Below are 14,759 nucleotides of genomic sequence, written 5' to 3'. Positions count from 1 at the left end.
ATGAAAGGAGTAAGCTAGTTAGTTAGTTAGCCCTAAATCATGGACACAGAGATTATTATATATATTTTTTTTAATTTAATACTTGAGGAGATGATTCGCCGCTGGAGAATTCATCATTTGATATATTTCACTTTGATGGCGGACAGTTTTCGGGTAAACTTATCAAGTTAAGATTGTTTAAGCTGTGTGCTTTTAGCTAACAGTAATGTTAACAACAGTCAACCGTTTGCTAGTTAACAACTGTTAGTTAACTTCACTTAATAAATAATCGTCCCCAGCGCACAATGCATTTTGGGAGAGGCTGGGCCACAAAGGATTCATCCGTTGCATCCTCCAAATTCTTGGAAAGATGGCTGCATTTCTCGGCCACATTTGAAGGAGCCTTCGAAATGGGACAGCCTTGGTCGCGCTGATGTGGCGCAACAGGTCTTCAAATGCAGCCCCTGAATCGAGGCACAGCTAAAGTAGTCTTCAGAGTTTTACGTAGTTTTCTTGGTAATCTACCAAAAACTGTTCCAAATTATCTGACTTCACGCTACATGAAGTTACAAGTTACAAGTTACATGTGACAGAGTTACATAATTAAATTAAATGTAATTAGTTACAGTACAGTTACCGAGAAAAAATAATTAAATTACAGTTACTAATCAAATGGTAGTTACAAAGGGGTTACATATGAATATATTATTTTTGGTAAAAAGTTTATATGTAGGATAAAACATTCATTCTGTTGCTCTGCATCTTTTTTTCTGTGCCAGAATGTCTTCTTTTGGCATATTATTGGACAAAGCATTCAGTAAAGCCATTAGAACAAATTTGAGCGCAACATATGTGCAGTCATGCTTTTAGGGACTTCTCAGCTTTATTGCCCAGTTTAAAACATTAGTTAGAAAAGTTATCTAAAGGAAATCAAATGTAACAGGGCCTAAACTACATTAATTAAATGAAGTAATTAAAATACTTACCTAACTCATTACAAATAATCTGTATCCTATTACATGTCAAAGATAACCTTTCCAACACTGGTGATTACCAAATGATGCCTTGTCATATTTCTGCCGTGGAAACCCCGACAATTTTCACTGAGTGACCAGCGTGTGGTCCCTCCACCCTGCAGGTGATAATGATGCTGCTGTGGGCGGAGCCTCCTGTTTCTCTTAATAGCCTGGGGACTGTGCTGTTCTCCAACCAGCCAGGGACTCAATCGAGCCTGACAATAAACCTTTCCAAAGGCAAATTGGGAGACGACACGGAGGAGAGTCAGCAGGTGAGTCTCATCTTATTTACATTTTAAAGTGCGGCTGAAATATCGCGATGCACAGTCAAACGCTTCTGTGACCTCCTGTGTATAACTAATAAGAGCTGTGTCTCGTGTGTTTGAGTAAATCATGTCACCGCTAATCCCACAGACACTTTATAAAAATGTTTGCTGAATATTATTGTAATGCAGACTAGAAAATTTAGGTCACTGATCCAAGAAAAAAATAAAGAAATATTCCATGAATATTATAAGAGGCTGATTCAATAGAAAACTGTTGACTGCAATGTGCAAGACAGTCCCTCAGGGAAAAATGCAAAGCCAACCAGGCTGCATGATGGATAATTAACATTATAAAGCTACACAACTTACTTCATAACTATATGAGAATATCACAAGAAACGATTATATCTATTTTCACTTGCAGTTCCACTGTAAATCTATTTTCACTGTTACAGTAAATGAGATAAATCATAGAGATTAAAACAGTATAAAGCACAGCAAGCATATGTGAGCATGTTTTGCTTCAGCCATATTTTGTATAAAAACTACATGAATGTCACAATGCACCAAAAAAAGTCTCTCTGTAGTATAAGAATAGTAGATAGCTCACCGTCTATATTACAGGGTTATAATTAAAGTATCCTATACATTGCTGCTATAGTCCCTCCAGTAGAATATCATAGGTATATTCATGCACACGATCACAGTCACACCATGCTTTACTTTTTAAGTGAAAAGGAAGTTTTGTTATCTTGTGTTAACCAGCAGCAACTCCAGTAAGGGTTTATTTTTCACTTAAACACCCCATGGTCCACTCCCATGTGTGTTTTTTATGCCTTGTCAGATCCCCTGTCAGATGTTTTTATTGGCTGTATCATTTTATTGATCCCTGAAATGACATTGTGCAGTCCCAATATAACTCCACCGAACTTTAACCTGAGCAGAGGTCGAATTAGCCAGAATAACTGGAAACACCTGTGGGTGCAGGACATTTAGTACATTTGAGGGTCATTCAGAGGATAAAAAAGGGCAAAATGCCATTCAGGTAAATATAGACATTCAAATTCCACAAATTGAAACAGTGTGGTCTAGAGAGGGTTGCACTTTTGAGTCCCTTTCTTCAATGAGACAGAAAAAAAAAAGAGGACTTGTAAAAAATGTCTCCCGAACAAAGTGTTACGAAACCTCCCTGCAGGTCCAAAACTTGTTTGGCAGAAGTCCCCCGATAAAACCAAGAGGAGGGAATGAATGCAGATGTCTTAAAGCTGGAAATGTCAAAACCTCTGTTTACCCAGCATTCCCCTTCTTGTACTAATTATCTTAAATTAGTACTCACTCTGTTGCAAGTAGCATCAGGAGTTAACCCTGCACATGGAAATACAGTAGTTCAATGTACTCTGGTGAGAAAATATCACTGATGCTATTGTTCCCAACTGTGTACACTCGTGAAACATTATCACGCTGCCTGCACAGAGCTAAATTAAAGTGAATGAGGCTGTCTGGAGAGATTTTGATTTTTGTGCTTCTGCACATCCATACCAGCCCCAGCAGACATGCATGGACAAGCACACGCTGTTGAGCAACAAAATCAAACTCCAGTATTGATGCAAGATCCTCATACAGTTCTTTATCATGTCGAGTCAAAGCTTTGATGAGTTATGTTACAAGCTTGGTCTACTACAGCATATTCTTAGTTTTCTACATTAACCCTCTGAAACCTGGAGGGACATAATTTTTCTTGTGCTGCTTTCAAACCATTGAACTCTGAGCAAACTGGTGCAATTTCTTTCAAAAACAAGGGGAAAAGGTAATGAGCAACTTGGCAAAAATGTTACACAAATTGCAATAAAATAAATAAATTTAGAAAATTATTTTTAAAAAGATAGTGGGGGAAAGCCAAGGAAAAACTATAATGATGATTATTACATATTTAAAATTATTTTACATAATTATTATAATATTTAAGCTATTCTTCCAGGTCATTTCCTTGTTTGTTTTTAACTAATCTTCTTGTTTTTAATTTAATCTTTTTACTAACTTCTTGCCAATAGTTGTGGGTCATTTCTTTTTTTTCATTGCTCATTTCCTCCTTGTCATGTTTTTGAAATAACCCAAGCCAATTTGCTCAGGTTTCAAAGGGTTAATAAAACTCCCACAGACATGCAGGTTAATTGGGGACTCTTGGCTGTAGGTGTGAATGTGAGCGTGAATGAATGTCTCTATGTGTCAGCCCTGTGATAGTCTGGCAACCTGTCCATGGTGTACCCCGCCTCTCTCCCAATGTCAGCTGGGATAGGCTCCAGCCCTCCAGCGACCCCTAACAGGGTAGGAGGTTACGGAAAATGAATGAATGAATACTTTTGGGTTGGACAAAACAAGACATTTGGCGATCGCTGTGGCCAGAGGCATTATGTTTTCGGGTTGTCCACATGTCCGTACGTCCCATTCTTGTGAAAGTGAAGTCTCAAGAACACCTTGAGTAAATGTCTTCAAGTTTGGCACAAACATACAATTTGACTCAAGGACAAACTGATTTGATTTTGGTGGTAAGAGATCAAAGGTCAAGGTAATTGTGACCTGGTCTGTCTCATTGTTGTGAATGCGATATCTCAATAACACCTTGGGGGGAATTCCTTAAATTTGGCTCAAACATCCACACGGACTCAAAAATTAAGTGAGTAGAATTTGGTGGTCAAAAGTCAAGGTTACTGTTACCTTTCATTTGTCTCATTCTCTTGAACGCAGTATCTTAAGAGGGTCTTGAGGGAATTTCCTCAAATATAGCACAAACGTCCGCTTGGGCTCAGCGATGAACTAATTAGAATTTGATGGTCAAAGGTCACTGTGACCTCACAAAACATGTTTTTGGTGATAACTCAGAAATTCATACGCTAATTATGACAAAGTTTCATGCAAATGTCTAATACAATAACATGATGAAGTAATGACATTTTATATCCATATCCATTGACCATCACTCAGTGTCGAAGGTCAACTTCACTGTGACATCATAATGTTCTGCAAAAACACTTTTCTGGCCATTACTCAACTTAATGGAGACATTTGGTCAGATACTGAATTGGTGGCACTATTCTTGGGTGTCCACCTTGAAACTGTGCTGATTGTATAGATCTTCTGTGCTGCCAGGTTGATCATGTGTGTGAAGCATCCATGTTTTAGAATTTGTAGCTTCTTTGCAGCAACATCCACATTTGAAGCATTGTAAACCTCATGTCATGGCTACACATGAGTCTGGACAGACATGGATGTAAATTGTAATTGAAACTTGAGTGGTTTGTGGAGGAACCAACTTGCAGACGTGCTCATTGGTAATCATGCTTCCATTATGATGTCAAAGTGAAGCAGCAGAGCCCGAGATATCCTAACTTTTAGTATCTAGTATTGGCCACTTCCCCAGAATGCAACTTGATTCCCTCCCTGGTGGCTAAACACCCACATCTTTCAACACTGCATTTCAGAATGCAGAGACTTTAAGAGGTTTGCAACTTCACTTGTAATTTGTTTATGCAGACTTGTGAATTGAGGCAAACTGGGGTGAGTCTGAATGCACTGAGCCATGGGCTTCTTATTTGATCTATTCCAATTTAACAGCACTGTTCCTGGTGACATCAAAGCTGCTCTGTCACTCTTAAAAGAAAGCCTGGCAGAAAGAGTTAAGTGCTGACTACTCCACTTAGACGCAGCACAGACAGCTTTTTGTCACTGCCAAGCTCCTCCACCCTCTAAAAAGGCCACAGAGATGAGGAAACAATGGTCTTTATAAAAGGCTGTGCTGTGCAGATGCATCGCAAAGACGAGAGAAAAGAAAAGAAACATGTTTCCTGTGTTTACACAGCTTGCGGAGGTCTCAATATGACCAGGGGTTGCATTAATAAATAAAAAAAAATCCATTCACCACTCTCATCCTCCTGACTCGGCGACCTGGCCAGTTGAGGTTTTCAAATGTAAAGCGAGTAAACATCAAGGAAAATGTAGACAAGTTGGGCACCATCTACAATACTGACCACTGGCATTATGTTTTCCCATTCTCGTGAACATGATATCTTAAAAATACCATGAGGGAATTTCTTCAAATTTGGCACAAATGTCCACTTGGACTCAAGAATGATCTGATTAGATTTTGGGGTTCATAGTTCAAAGGTCAAGGTCACTGTGACCTTACATTTGTCTCATCTTGTGAATCTGATATCTCAAGAAGGCCTTGCAGGAATGAACTCAAATATGACACAAATGTCCACTTGGACTCAACAATGTGATTAGAATTTGGTGGTTGAACTTTGAAGGTCAAGGTCACTGTGACCTCACAAAACATTTTTTTATCCTTAATGCAAGAATTCATACTCTAATTATGACAAATTCAATCGGCTAGCGAATAGGATAAAAGGTCACTGTGACCTGGTCTGTCTCATTGTCATGAATATGGTATCTCAAGAACATCTTGGGGGAAATTCTTCAAATTTGGCACAAACATCAGTTGTCCACTTGGGCTCAGATGAACTAATCAAAGGTCACTGTGACCTCACAAAACATGTTTTTGGCGATAAGTCAAGAATTCATACGCTAATCATGCCAACGTTTCAGTGTAAAAGTCTAATACAATAAAATAATGAAGTGATGACTTTTATATCCAAAAAGTCAGAGGTCAACTTCACTGTGACAACATAACGTTCTGCAAAAACTCTTCTGGCCATTACTCAGTATCATATCTCAGGAACAGTAGCGGAGACATTTGGTTATACTGAATTGGTGACACTAAACTTGGGTGTCCACCTTCAAACTGTGTTGATTGTATAGAGCTTCTCTGCCGCTGGGTTGAAGATGTGAGTGGAGCATCCATGTTTTAGAATTTGTAGCTTTGTTGCAGCAACATCCACATTTTAAGTGTGTGAAACCTTGAAAATGTGCTGATTGTATAGCTCCAATGTGCTTTGGAAGGGAAGATGTGTGTGACGCATCCACATTTTCTCAGAATGTGAACTGTAAGTGCAACTTAATACTTAATAATATACAACCGCAAAGTGGTACTTCTAGTTGAGGCACAAATAAAAGGAGCTGGTGAGATTACATTTCACTGGAATTGTATTGTGGCATAATATTATACAAATAAATTGATTGAAGTCAAAGAAATGAGCAGACTTGGAGATAAGGTCATCCAAAAGATGTTCAGTTTACCCATCATGGGGACTACTGCCTAGCTGTGACAACAGTTGTATGATGTTTTTGGTGACTCCAGTGTTGTGAAGATTAATGACCATATTGACATCCCCGCATAGAAAATGCTTTGACTACTCACTAAGCAGTGACCATCAAGGTAAGGGCTAAATGTACTTTGTAGAAGTACATGTCTCAGTCTTGGTTACAGCATGTCTTGGGAATAAGAATAATTTTGTTTCTACATTTGTGTTTGTTGCAGGACCCAGATGACCACTTTCTTTTGAGGCTCCCAGCGACAGTACACCACCATTTTGCAAGCTGCCAAGTCACAACCTGCTTTGATTACGAGGGTTGAGGTTATTTGGAACAGGAAAACATTTTTTGGACATAAGCTCAATCAGTGGTTTATACTGTATATATGAGAATGCACAGATGACTATAGCACTCTAAAACCAGATTCAAACAGGAATCTATGGACTAAAATTAGTGGAAATTCCATTGTTGCAAGTGTAACCACACTTGCATTTTATGTCTGGGGTCATAACTAGCAAAGTGCTCGAACATGGCTGCCACTGCCATCATGGAAGTGGCAGACATCACTGTTGTAGTAATCTACTTTATCCTGGTACTAGCAATTGGTTTGTTTGCCACATGGAAAGCTAATAAGAGCACAGTGAGCGGGTACTTTCTCGCTGGTCGCTCTATGAATTGGGCGGCTGTAGGAGCATCTCTATTCGTCAGCAACATCGGAAGCGAGCATTTCATTGGACTGGCTGGATCAGGTGCTGCTACTGGGTTAAGCGTGGCTGCATGGGAATTAAATGCTTTATTATTACTCCAGTTGTTAGGCTGGATATTTATCCCTGTGTATATTCATTCCGGAGTCTACACCATGCCGGAGTACCTGTCCAAACGGTTCGGCGGTTACCGGCTAAAGGTGTATTTTGCAGCATTATCTCTCATCGTGTACATGTTCACAAAGTTGTCTGTGGATCTCTATGCCGGGGCCTTGTTCATTCAGGAATCCTTAGGGTGGAACCTCTATCTGTCAATCATCATCCTCATCACCATGACAGCTGTGTTGACAATCACTGGAGGTCTGGTTGCTGTCATCTACACGGATACAGTCCAGGCATTGCTCATGATCGCCGGAGCACTGTGCCTCACAGGCATCAGCCTCGTTAAAGTGGGAGGGCTTGAAGGTCTGTATTGATCTTATTTATACATTAAAGTTAAACCACTTGTACTATGTAATCAATTAAACTGTTTATTTAGCACAATGTATGCTAAACCATGTCCTGGCATGTCATTTTAAGGTGTGAGGACCAAGTACATGCAGGCTACTCCAAACATCACTGCCATCCTGCTGTCTTCACCCAATCTGACATATTCTGAATCTTGCTACCACCACCTCCATCCGAAGCCAGATGCCCTGAAGATACTTCATGGCCCAAGGGATCCAGACCTGCCTTGGCCTGGTTTCTTACTGGGCCAGACTTTTGCCTCTATGTGGTAGTTTTCCATGTCTTTCCACACAGATGTCCTAGGTGGTTCAGATGTATTGCTTTTTATGTGTGTGAAGATTAACACACTTGACATTTCTGCTTAAACTGGTGTGATGCTTGTACAAACCTGTGAAAATATATTGAGGAGATTGCCATAAAATTTACTCGCCAATGTTTGCCCTCAACAGCGGTGCTAACGTTTGTGCAAACTAACAGGGAAAGGCTGCTAACACTAACGTCAGTGCTAACTTGGTTTGTAGTAAAGTAAAACCAATACCTGGAATCTAAGCCGGTTCAGACTACAGAGTGTCTGTGTTCTGAACCTGTGTGAACCAAGACGGCAACACCATTGTTTTTCACATTGTCTTCAGCAGCATATTACAGCTTCATTTGGTTTTTTTACCTCTCAGAATAGAAATCCAACTTAAAGTACTCAGAGCATTTGCTAAGAGGCAACTTAGCAAAGTAGCTTACACAAGTAACAAGTACATAGCTTCAGTATTTTCTATGTAGTCCTGTGGCTTCACCCACTTTTTTCCAAGCCCTCTCCTTTTTTGTTGTGATTCTGTACAGTACTGACATGGAGTAGTAGAGCCCAGGGTGCCCACAGAAGATGAAAATAAGTTTGTCATCCATTTCTGATTCTCTGTGACATCAGGAGCTTAATGCTGATAGGCCTGGACTCCCATGCAATTGCATCACCCAACACATAATTTGCATCTAATTGCATTTATGCATTGATTTTGTATGTAATTGTGCCACAGGTAAAATATGCTTTGCGTTTTTGTTTGAACACACCATAAGCATCACCCCTTTGTGTTCCAGCTACTGGTGTGCAGATCAGGTGATTGTACAGCGGGTTCTGGCAGCGAAGAACATAGCCCACTCCAAGGGTGCTACTCTCATGGCTGGCTTTCTGAAAATCCTCCCCACGTTCATCATTGTCATCCCAGGTAGCACCATCAGCTGCTTTTTAGTTGAGTCACACCAACAATCCCACCCATGGGCTCACTAAATAACTGATTTACTTATCATTATGATTCCAGGGATGATTTCCAGGATCTTCTTTCCTGATGAGTTGGCCTGTATCAGCCCAGAGCACTGCATGGAAGTGTGTGGTTCTGCAGCTGGCTGTAGCAACGTAGCTTACCCACGGCTCGTCATGTCTGTGATGCCTGTTGGTCTCCGCGGCCTAATGATGGCTGTCATGATCGCAGCTCTAATGAGCGACTTGGACTCCATCTTCAACTCAGCAAGCACCATATTCACATTGGATATTTACAAGATGATACGAAAGAAGGCGTCATCCAGGGAGTTGGTGATAGTCGGCAGGTTGTTTGTGGTTTTCATGGTGATCATCAGCATTGCCTGGGTGCCAGTTATTATTGAGATGCAGGGAGGCCAGATGTTCTATTACATCCAAGAAGTAATTGATTACCTGACTCCACCTGTAGCTGCTCTCTTCTTGCTTGCTGTCCTGTGGCATCGCTGCAATGAGACGGGTGCCTTCTGGGGTGGGTTAGTAGGGTCTTCCCTTGGTATATTGCGTCTGATTTTGGCATTAGTCTACCGTGAGCCTCACTGCGACCAGCCTGACGAGCGGCCATCTTTCATCAAAGATGTTCATTTCATGTATGTGGCTGCCATCTTGTTTTGGGTGTCAGCTTTGGTGACTGTAGTTGTGAGTCTTTGCACTCCTCCGCCCAGCAAAGAACAAATCAGAAGCACTACTCTGTGGGGGTTAAACAAGAGAAAGAAACTAAAACAGCATGAAAAAGAGAAAACTGGAGACGCTGACAATGCTTTGAAGCCTCTGAACCATGCAGGTCTAAATGCAAACAGTGTGCTCGGTGAGAAAAAGAGCAGTCAAGACCTCCCAAATGTGCTCAGTGTTGTTGACAGTCATGAAAATGCTAAACCAAGCATTGGTCATACTGTCACAGCCAGTGACATAGAACCACGCCTTTCAAACCAGAATACTTGCACCTCATTGATTTCTGATGTTAAAATGGTAGAAGAGGGAGAAGGGAGAGGAGTGAGGGATGATGAGAAGGAAGGCTACCTTGGAGGAGGAGGAGGACTGGAGAGTGGGAGGTGTATGAAGACTTTAGAGTGTTTATGTGGCTTCCAGGAGAAGCCAATTGAAGCTCAGGTCTTTAAAGTTCAAGAAAAGGAGAAGATCGTGGATGAGCTTCTCCATGAACCTCCACAAACCAGAATCATCCTGAACATAGGACTGGTAGTAATTTGCTTTATCGATATCTTTCTCCTTATCTATTTCTCCATATAAGCTTGTTTAGTTCCAAGCAGTGGGACACATTTATCCTTGTTGGGTAACACCCTACAAGATCCTTCACCAGATTGGATCCCCGATGAGTATGTCATGTGATGTGAGGGTCCACGTGTGACCTTGTGTGTGCTTTCAAGAAAATATTACAGCTACAAGCGGGCAGGTCAGAAAGTGACAAAGTACCATTCTGAGTTACAGAAACATTGCATGCAATAGTCCACCTTCCACCTTTGCTTCCCTTTCCTCTGTCACTCTCTCCTTCCCTCTCAAACACACATACACACCTTTGAGAGTGCCACTCTTTGAGGGCACCTGGGGAACCAACTTTTGAAAAGGGGTTTGTTTGTTTTTTTAATAGAGTAAATAAGTGCTTTGTCATATGTTATGAAATGGATGTGGTGACTGTTGAGGTTTCAGTAGGCTTCCAACAAACTAGCTTATACAACAGAAGCGTTTCCACAATACACTTCAGTTATGGTACCCATTGAACTCGTATGTAGTCCATACGGACATATACGCAAACCTTCAAACTGTTTTACTGTCTGCATTTCCACTGCTGACAGTACTCTTAAATGTAGGAGAGTAGTTAGTTCAGAGCAAAATAAAAAAGGCTGGAGTGTGAAGAGTCTTTCCCAATCAGTGGGATATTTAAAAAGAACATTTTTGTGCATTGAGTCCTTGTTGAGCAAGAGTGACGACTCTCTCCTAAACAATTAACAGACTCCTGTGTTTCTAGTTTCATCTTTTAGATATTGGATCAGTGTGCAAGGTACCTTAGCAGAGGGATATTAAAAAACAGGACAGAATGGATGTTGTTGGTGCCCTCAACAAAATTTTTGACAATGGAAACACAAAAGTAGCTATTCTGATGTGAAACAAATTGAACTAAACCAGACTGCTTGGTAGAGACAAGGTGCAAGTGTCAACTCTTAATGTTCACAGAGCGGTCGTGGATGGTACATTAATTGCAATATATTTGGAAAGAAACCTGGTGACTTTTGTCAGGTATTGATTATTAGTTTGAAAGGTACAAAAATTGATGGACGCAACTTGCCGAATCAGATGTCGCATAGTTACTGAACAAAAGACTATCTACAGTGAGACCATGTCTCTATCTACAGTGAGACCATCTACACAAGTGTCTTGTGTAGATGGTCTCACTGTAGATAGTCTTTTGTTCAGTTTCACTGCCCCATAAGTTCCACTAAAAGAAATATAGTATTTGTCTTTCTAAAGGGGACTATCAAGAACCCACTCAACAGGACAGAGGTCCACAAACCCCAGACTTTAGGAGATGAGTGCAAATGTTTGGTGGCAATACAACACCAAAAAATGGCCGTTATGGTGGTGGTCTGTAAATTCTTCAATGAAATGGGAAAACACCCAGGAAACCTTGAGCACCCCACCATCTGCTGTGGGTAAACAGATACTTTATCTATATTAACAATCGTTATTCCATTGCTTTGACTAGACAATCCACTGGTTTGAAATGGAGCTAAAGGCTAGCTTGCAAGGGACCCACTGAGGTCGAAGTTACCCAGAGGCTTTGGTAATGGTTTCTTTACATGGGGAAAGCACAAGAGTTTATATATGTAAGTGCAACTTAAAATGTTTTAAATATTTTTGTACCTCTTAGTGTCACCTGTCATATTTTGCTGTGTGGAATGTATATGTACATACAGTATATACTTTACAGCTATGTAACACCACTGTGTAAAACACAACACTGTGTTATTGGAAATGTATAAATCCTATTATGTTTCGCTTTTTCTTGGCAGTCTTTTATATTTCCAAGGGTAGTCATGTTCAATACATACATGAGTACATGCCAGATGTTTTGGGAGATAAGCATTAAATGTGATGTTATCATATGTTTTTTTTTTCATTTTCTACACGTTTCGTAGAACTCAAGGGTGCCTTACACTCAATATAATAATTTTACGAGTGTAATTGTGAATTATGGTGTTATTGTTTTAATATGTAAGAAGTGATGTTTAGCCTGATTTCTTCTGTGAAGGAGAGGACCTCCTCTCCAAAAACTGATCCAACGAATGTAATCGTGTTAGTGTAATAACACTGAAGTTTAAACATTACACACTATGCCTTGTGGGCTTTCTTTCGGCTGATGTGCTTGACAGAGATTAAAAACAAACACGCTGTGAGTTTTTGTTGATTTATTATAATGACAAGTCATGGGTTGTGCCTTCTCAAATAGGTTAGTGGAGATATTGAAGTTGCATCAGTTATATCAGAATTGGAGAGTATGTCTTTTATTTTAAAAAAAAAAGCAAAGAAACTCACTTAAGATGTTTTCGCTCTTCTCCTGGCTGATCCGCCGTGATAGACAGGTGGCTCATCACATCCCCTGCCAAGTAACAGTTTCCAATGACGGCTTTTCAGATAGCTTCCTTTAACAAACCCATCAGGCGCGTCAGGTTAGGGACACCGAGCAGCACAAAGTTCCCAGGTGGATATTCCCAGCAAGTTTATCGTTGGCATAATCCCTGTTTTAAACTATACAATAAAAACATACCCAACATTTTATTTCACCTGTCATTTGGCTCAGACTGAAATATCTCAACATCTATAGATTGGAGCAAATTTTGGACCAGATGTTCATGGTTTCTAGAGGATAAATGTTGTTGATTTATTTATGATCATCTATTCCTTTTGCACCACCATGAAGTTGACTTGTGACTCATGAATTTTCCTTTAACTAGCTAGTTAATGTGATGTAGGCTAGTTCAGTTTTCACCCAGTAGAGTCAACCATAGCTCACGTTTTCATGCTCTCACATTAGCTGGCTAGTTAACAGAAAATTCATCATAGTATATTTAAATATACATATTAAATATTACACAATATAAACATCATATACTTGAAATAATGACACACATGTCGGTACCATGTTGATACTCAAACAGTGTTCGTCTGCACACACTGCGATGCCACACAGCTGGTTCAATATCAGCAAAGTTTCCCTTTATACTCATTGTCTTCTGTGGCGATCAGCAGTGATGTGGTGGTTCACTTTTACACTGTGATCTGTAGCCTATACTGTAGTTCAGCTTTAGCTTCTAACTATCTTTGTCTTTTTAACCTGTTGTTGTTGCTGTGTCAGTTTGACATCCTGGATATATCCTTCAAACACAGACTGTCGACCCCTCTGTCTGCTTCTCTCTGGAATCACTGTTTAATTTTTCCAACAATATGATAATATTTCTTCTAAACACAAAGCATGTCTTAAATGTGCTAACACATTGATTGTGCTGAAAGCAGCACAAATGTGCTGACCTTAACTAGACATGCAGGTGTGTTAAAATTGTGTTAAAAATTCTTAACACATCTGTTATAAGTCCAGTGAACCAGTCTTGAATTTAGACCAGCATGATGGGAGAATTTCCACAGCAAAGACAAACTGTGTTAAGAGTGTTAAGCGGCACACAAGGATTTTTTGGTAAAATAAGCATTTAATGAGATTTTGTCAAAGCTCATTAAATTAAATTATCTGGCCCACTAACAGTTCCCATGATATGGTTAGCAGAGTGCCTGATAACCCCTTGAGTTTTGATTGAGCTTTGATTGATTTTATCAATGGTAAATTGACTTTAGATGGCTGCTCAGTAAGACATCTGTTAGATTCAGTAAACAACAGGCACATTGACCTGCACATCTTCATCATCCTCATCAGGGTGCAGGCAACATGTTTTCTCTACACCTAGGTGATGATGATGCTGCTGTGGGCGGAGACTCCTGTTGATAGGCTGAGGACCTGCCGGTTTCCAACTAATCTCACACTAGCCTGGCAGTAAACTTTCCACATCACCAAGCAGATGAGTCTCCTGTTATTAACTGTTTAAAGTGTGGTTTAAATATTGCAATAGACGTCTAATTGGGTGCGTTTTGTGACCTGCTTTATCTAATTATTTAGTTTTGTGTCTTGTATGTTTGTTTAATGCCCACAGACACATTAAGGTTCTAAACATGTAATTTGCATATTGAAAATTAAATTAAGGACACCAAAATTAATAGAATAAGAAGAATATCACAAGACACTCAACCCTTGTGTATCCTTGAAAAAAAAGATTCCTCTTGTGTCAGAAAACAAAAATGTCCCCATTGAAAAACTGCCATTAAAATGAAATCTTTTGACCAGCTTCACTCTTCAACATAAATACCAAATGTGCATTTTTTTTATTTTATTTTTTTATTGTTAGAATTTTAACCCTTTAAATGACAGTTTGTTTTGATAAAGCCACTGTTATTTTTTATGAAAACAAAAACTGAGTTTTCCCCCCTATTCTAAATGCTAAATGGATTTTGGGGCATGTCAATGATAAGCAAAAACAATGATTTTAATCCATTTTTATTTTTGGTGCAGTGTCAGTTTTGCCTGACCCAGACTTAAAGTGGCACCACAGGTCTATCAACAGTAAGTAACAGTAAAAATCAATTTGATAACACTGCAAACACAGCATCTTTCCATCTAACTTTAACGTGACAACTGTAAACACATTACACCTACACC

At 39.8% G+C, this 14,759-nt stretch overlaps 1 protein-coding gene across 1 annotated transcript; it reads left to right on the top strand.

Moving 5' to 3' along the window:
* Positions 1-6,969: 6,969 nt before the first annotated feature.
* LOC126401962 (sodium/myo-inositol cotransporter-like) lies at positions 6,970-11,107 on the top strand. The gene is made up of 4 exons (XM_050063560.1): positions 6,970-7,638; positions 7,753-7,948; positions 8,767-8,894; positions 8,988-11,107. The coding sequence occupies exons 1-4, from the start codon at positions 6,999-7,001 to the stop codon at positions 10,229-10,231; spliced, it is 2,208 nt and encodes a 735-aa protein (XP_049919517.1). The 5' UTR covers positions 6,970-6,998; the 3' UTR covers positions 10,232-11,107.
* The last annotated feature ends 3,652 nt before the right edge of the window (positions 11,108-14,759 follow it).

The sequence above is a fragment of the Epinephelus moara genome, chromosome 15 (genome assembly GCF_006386435.1).
Source record: "Epinephelus moara isolate mb chromosome 15, YSFRI_EMoa_1.0, whole genome shotgun sequence".
Lineage (NCBI taxonomy): Eukaryota > Metazoa > Chordata > Actinopteri > Perciformes > Serranidae > Epinephelus > Epinephelus moara.
This window is presented reverse-complemented; position numbering and strand designations above follow the sequence as displayed.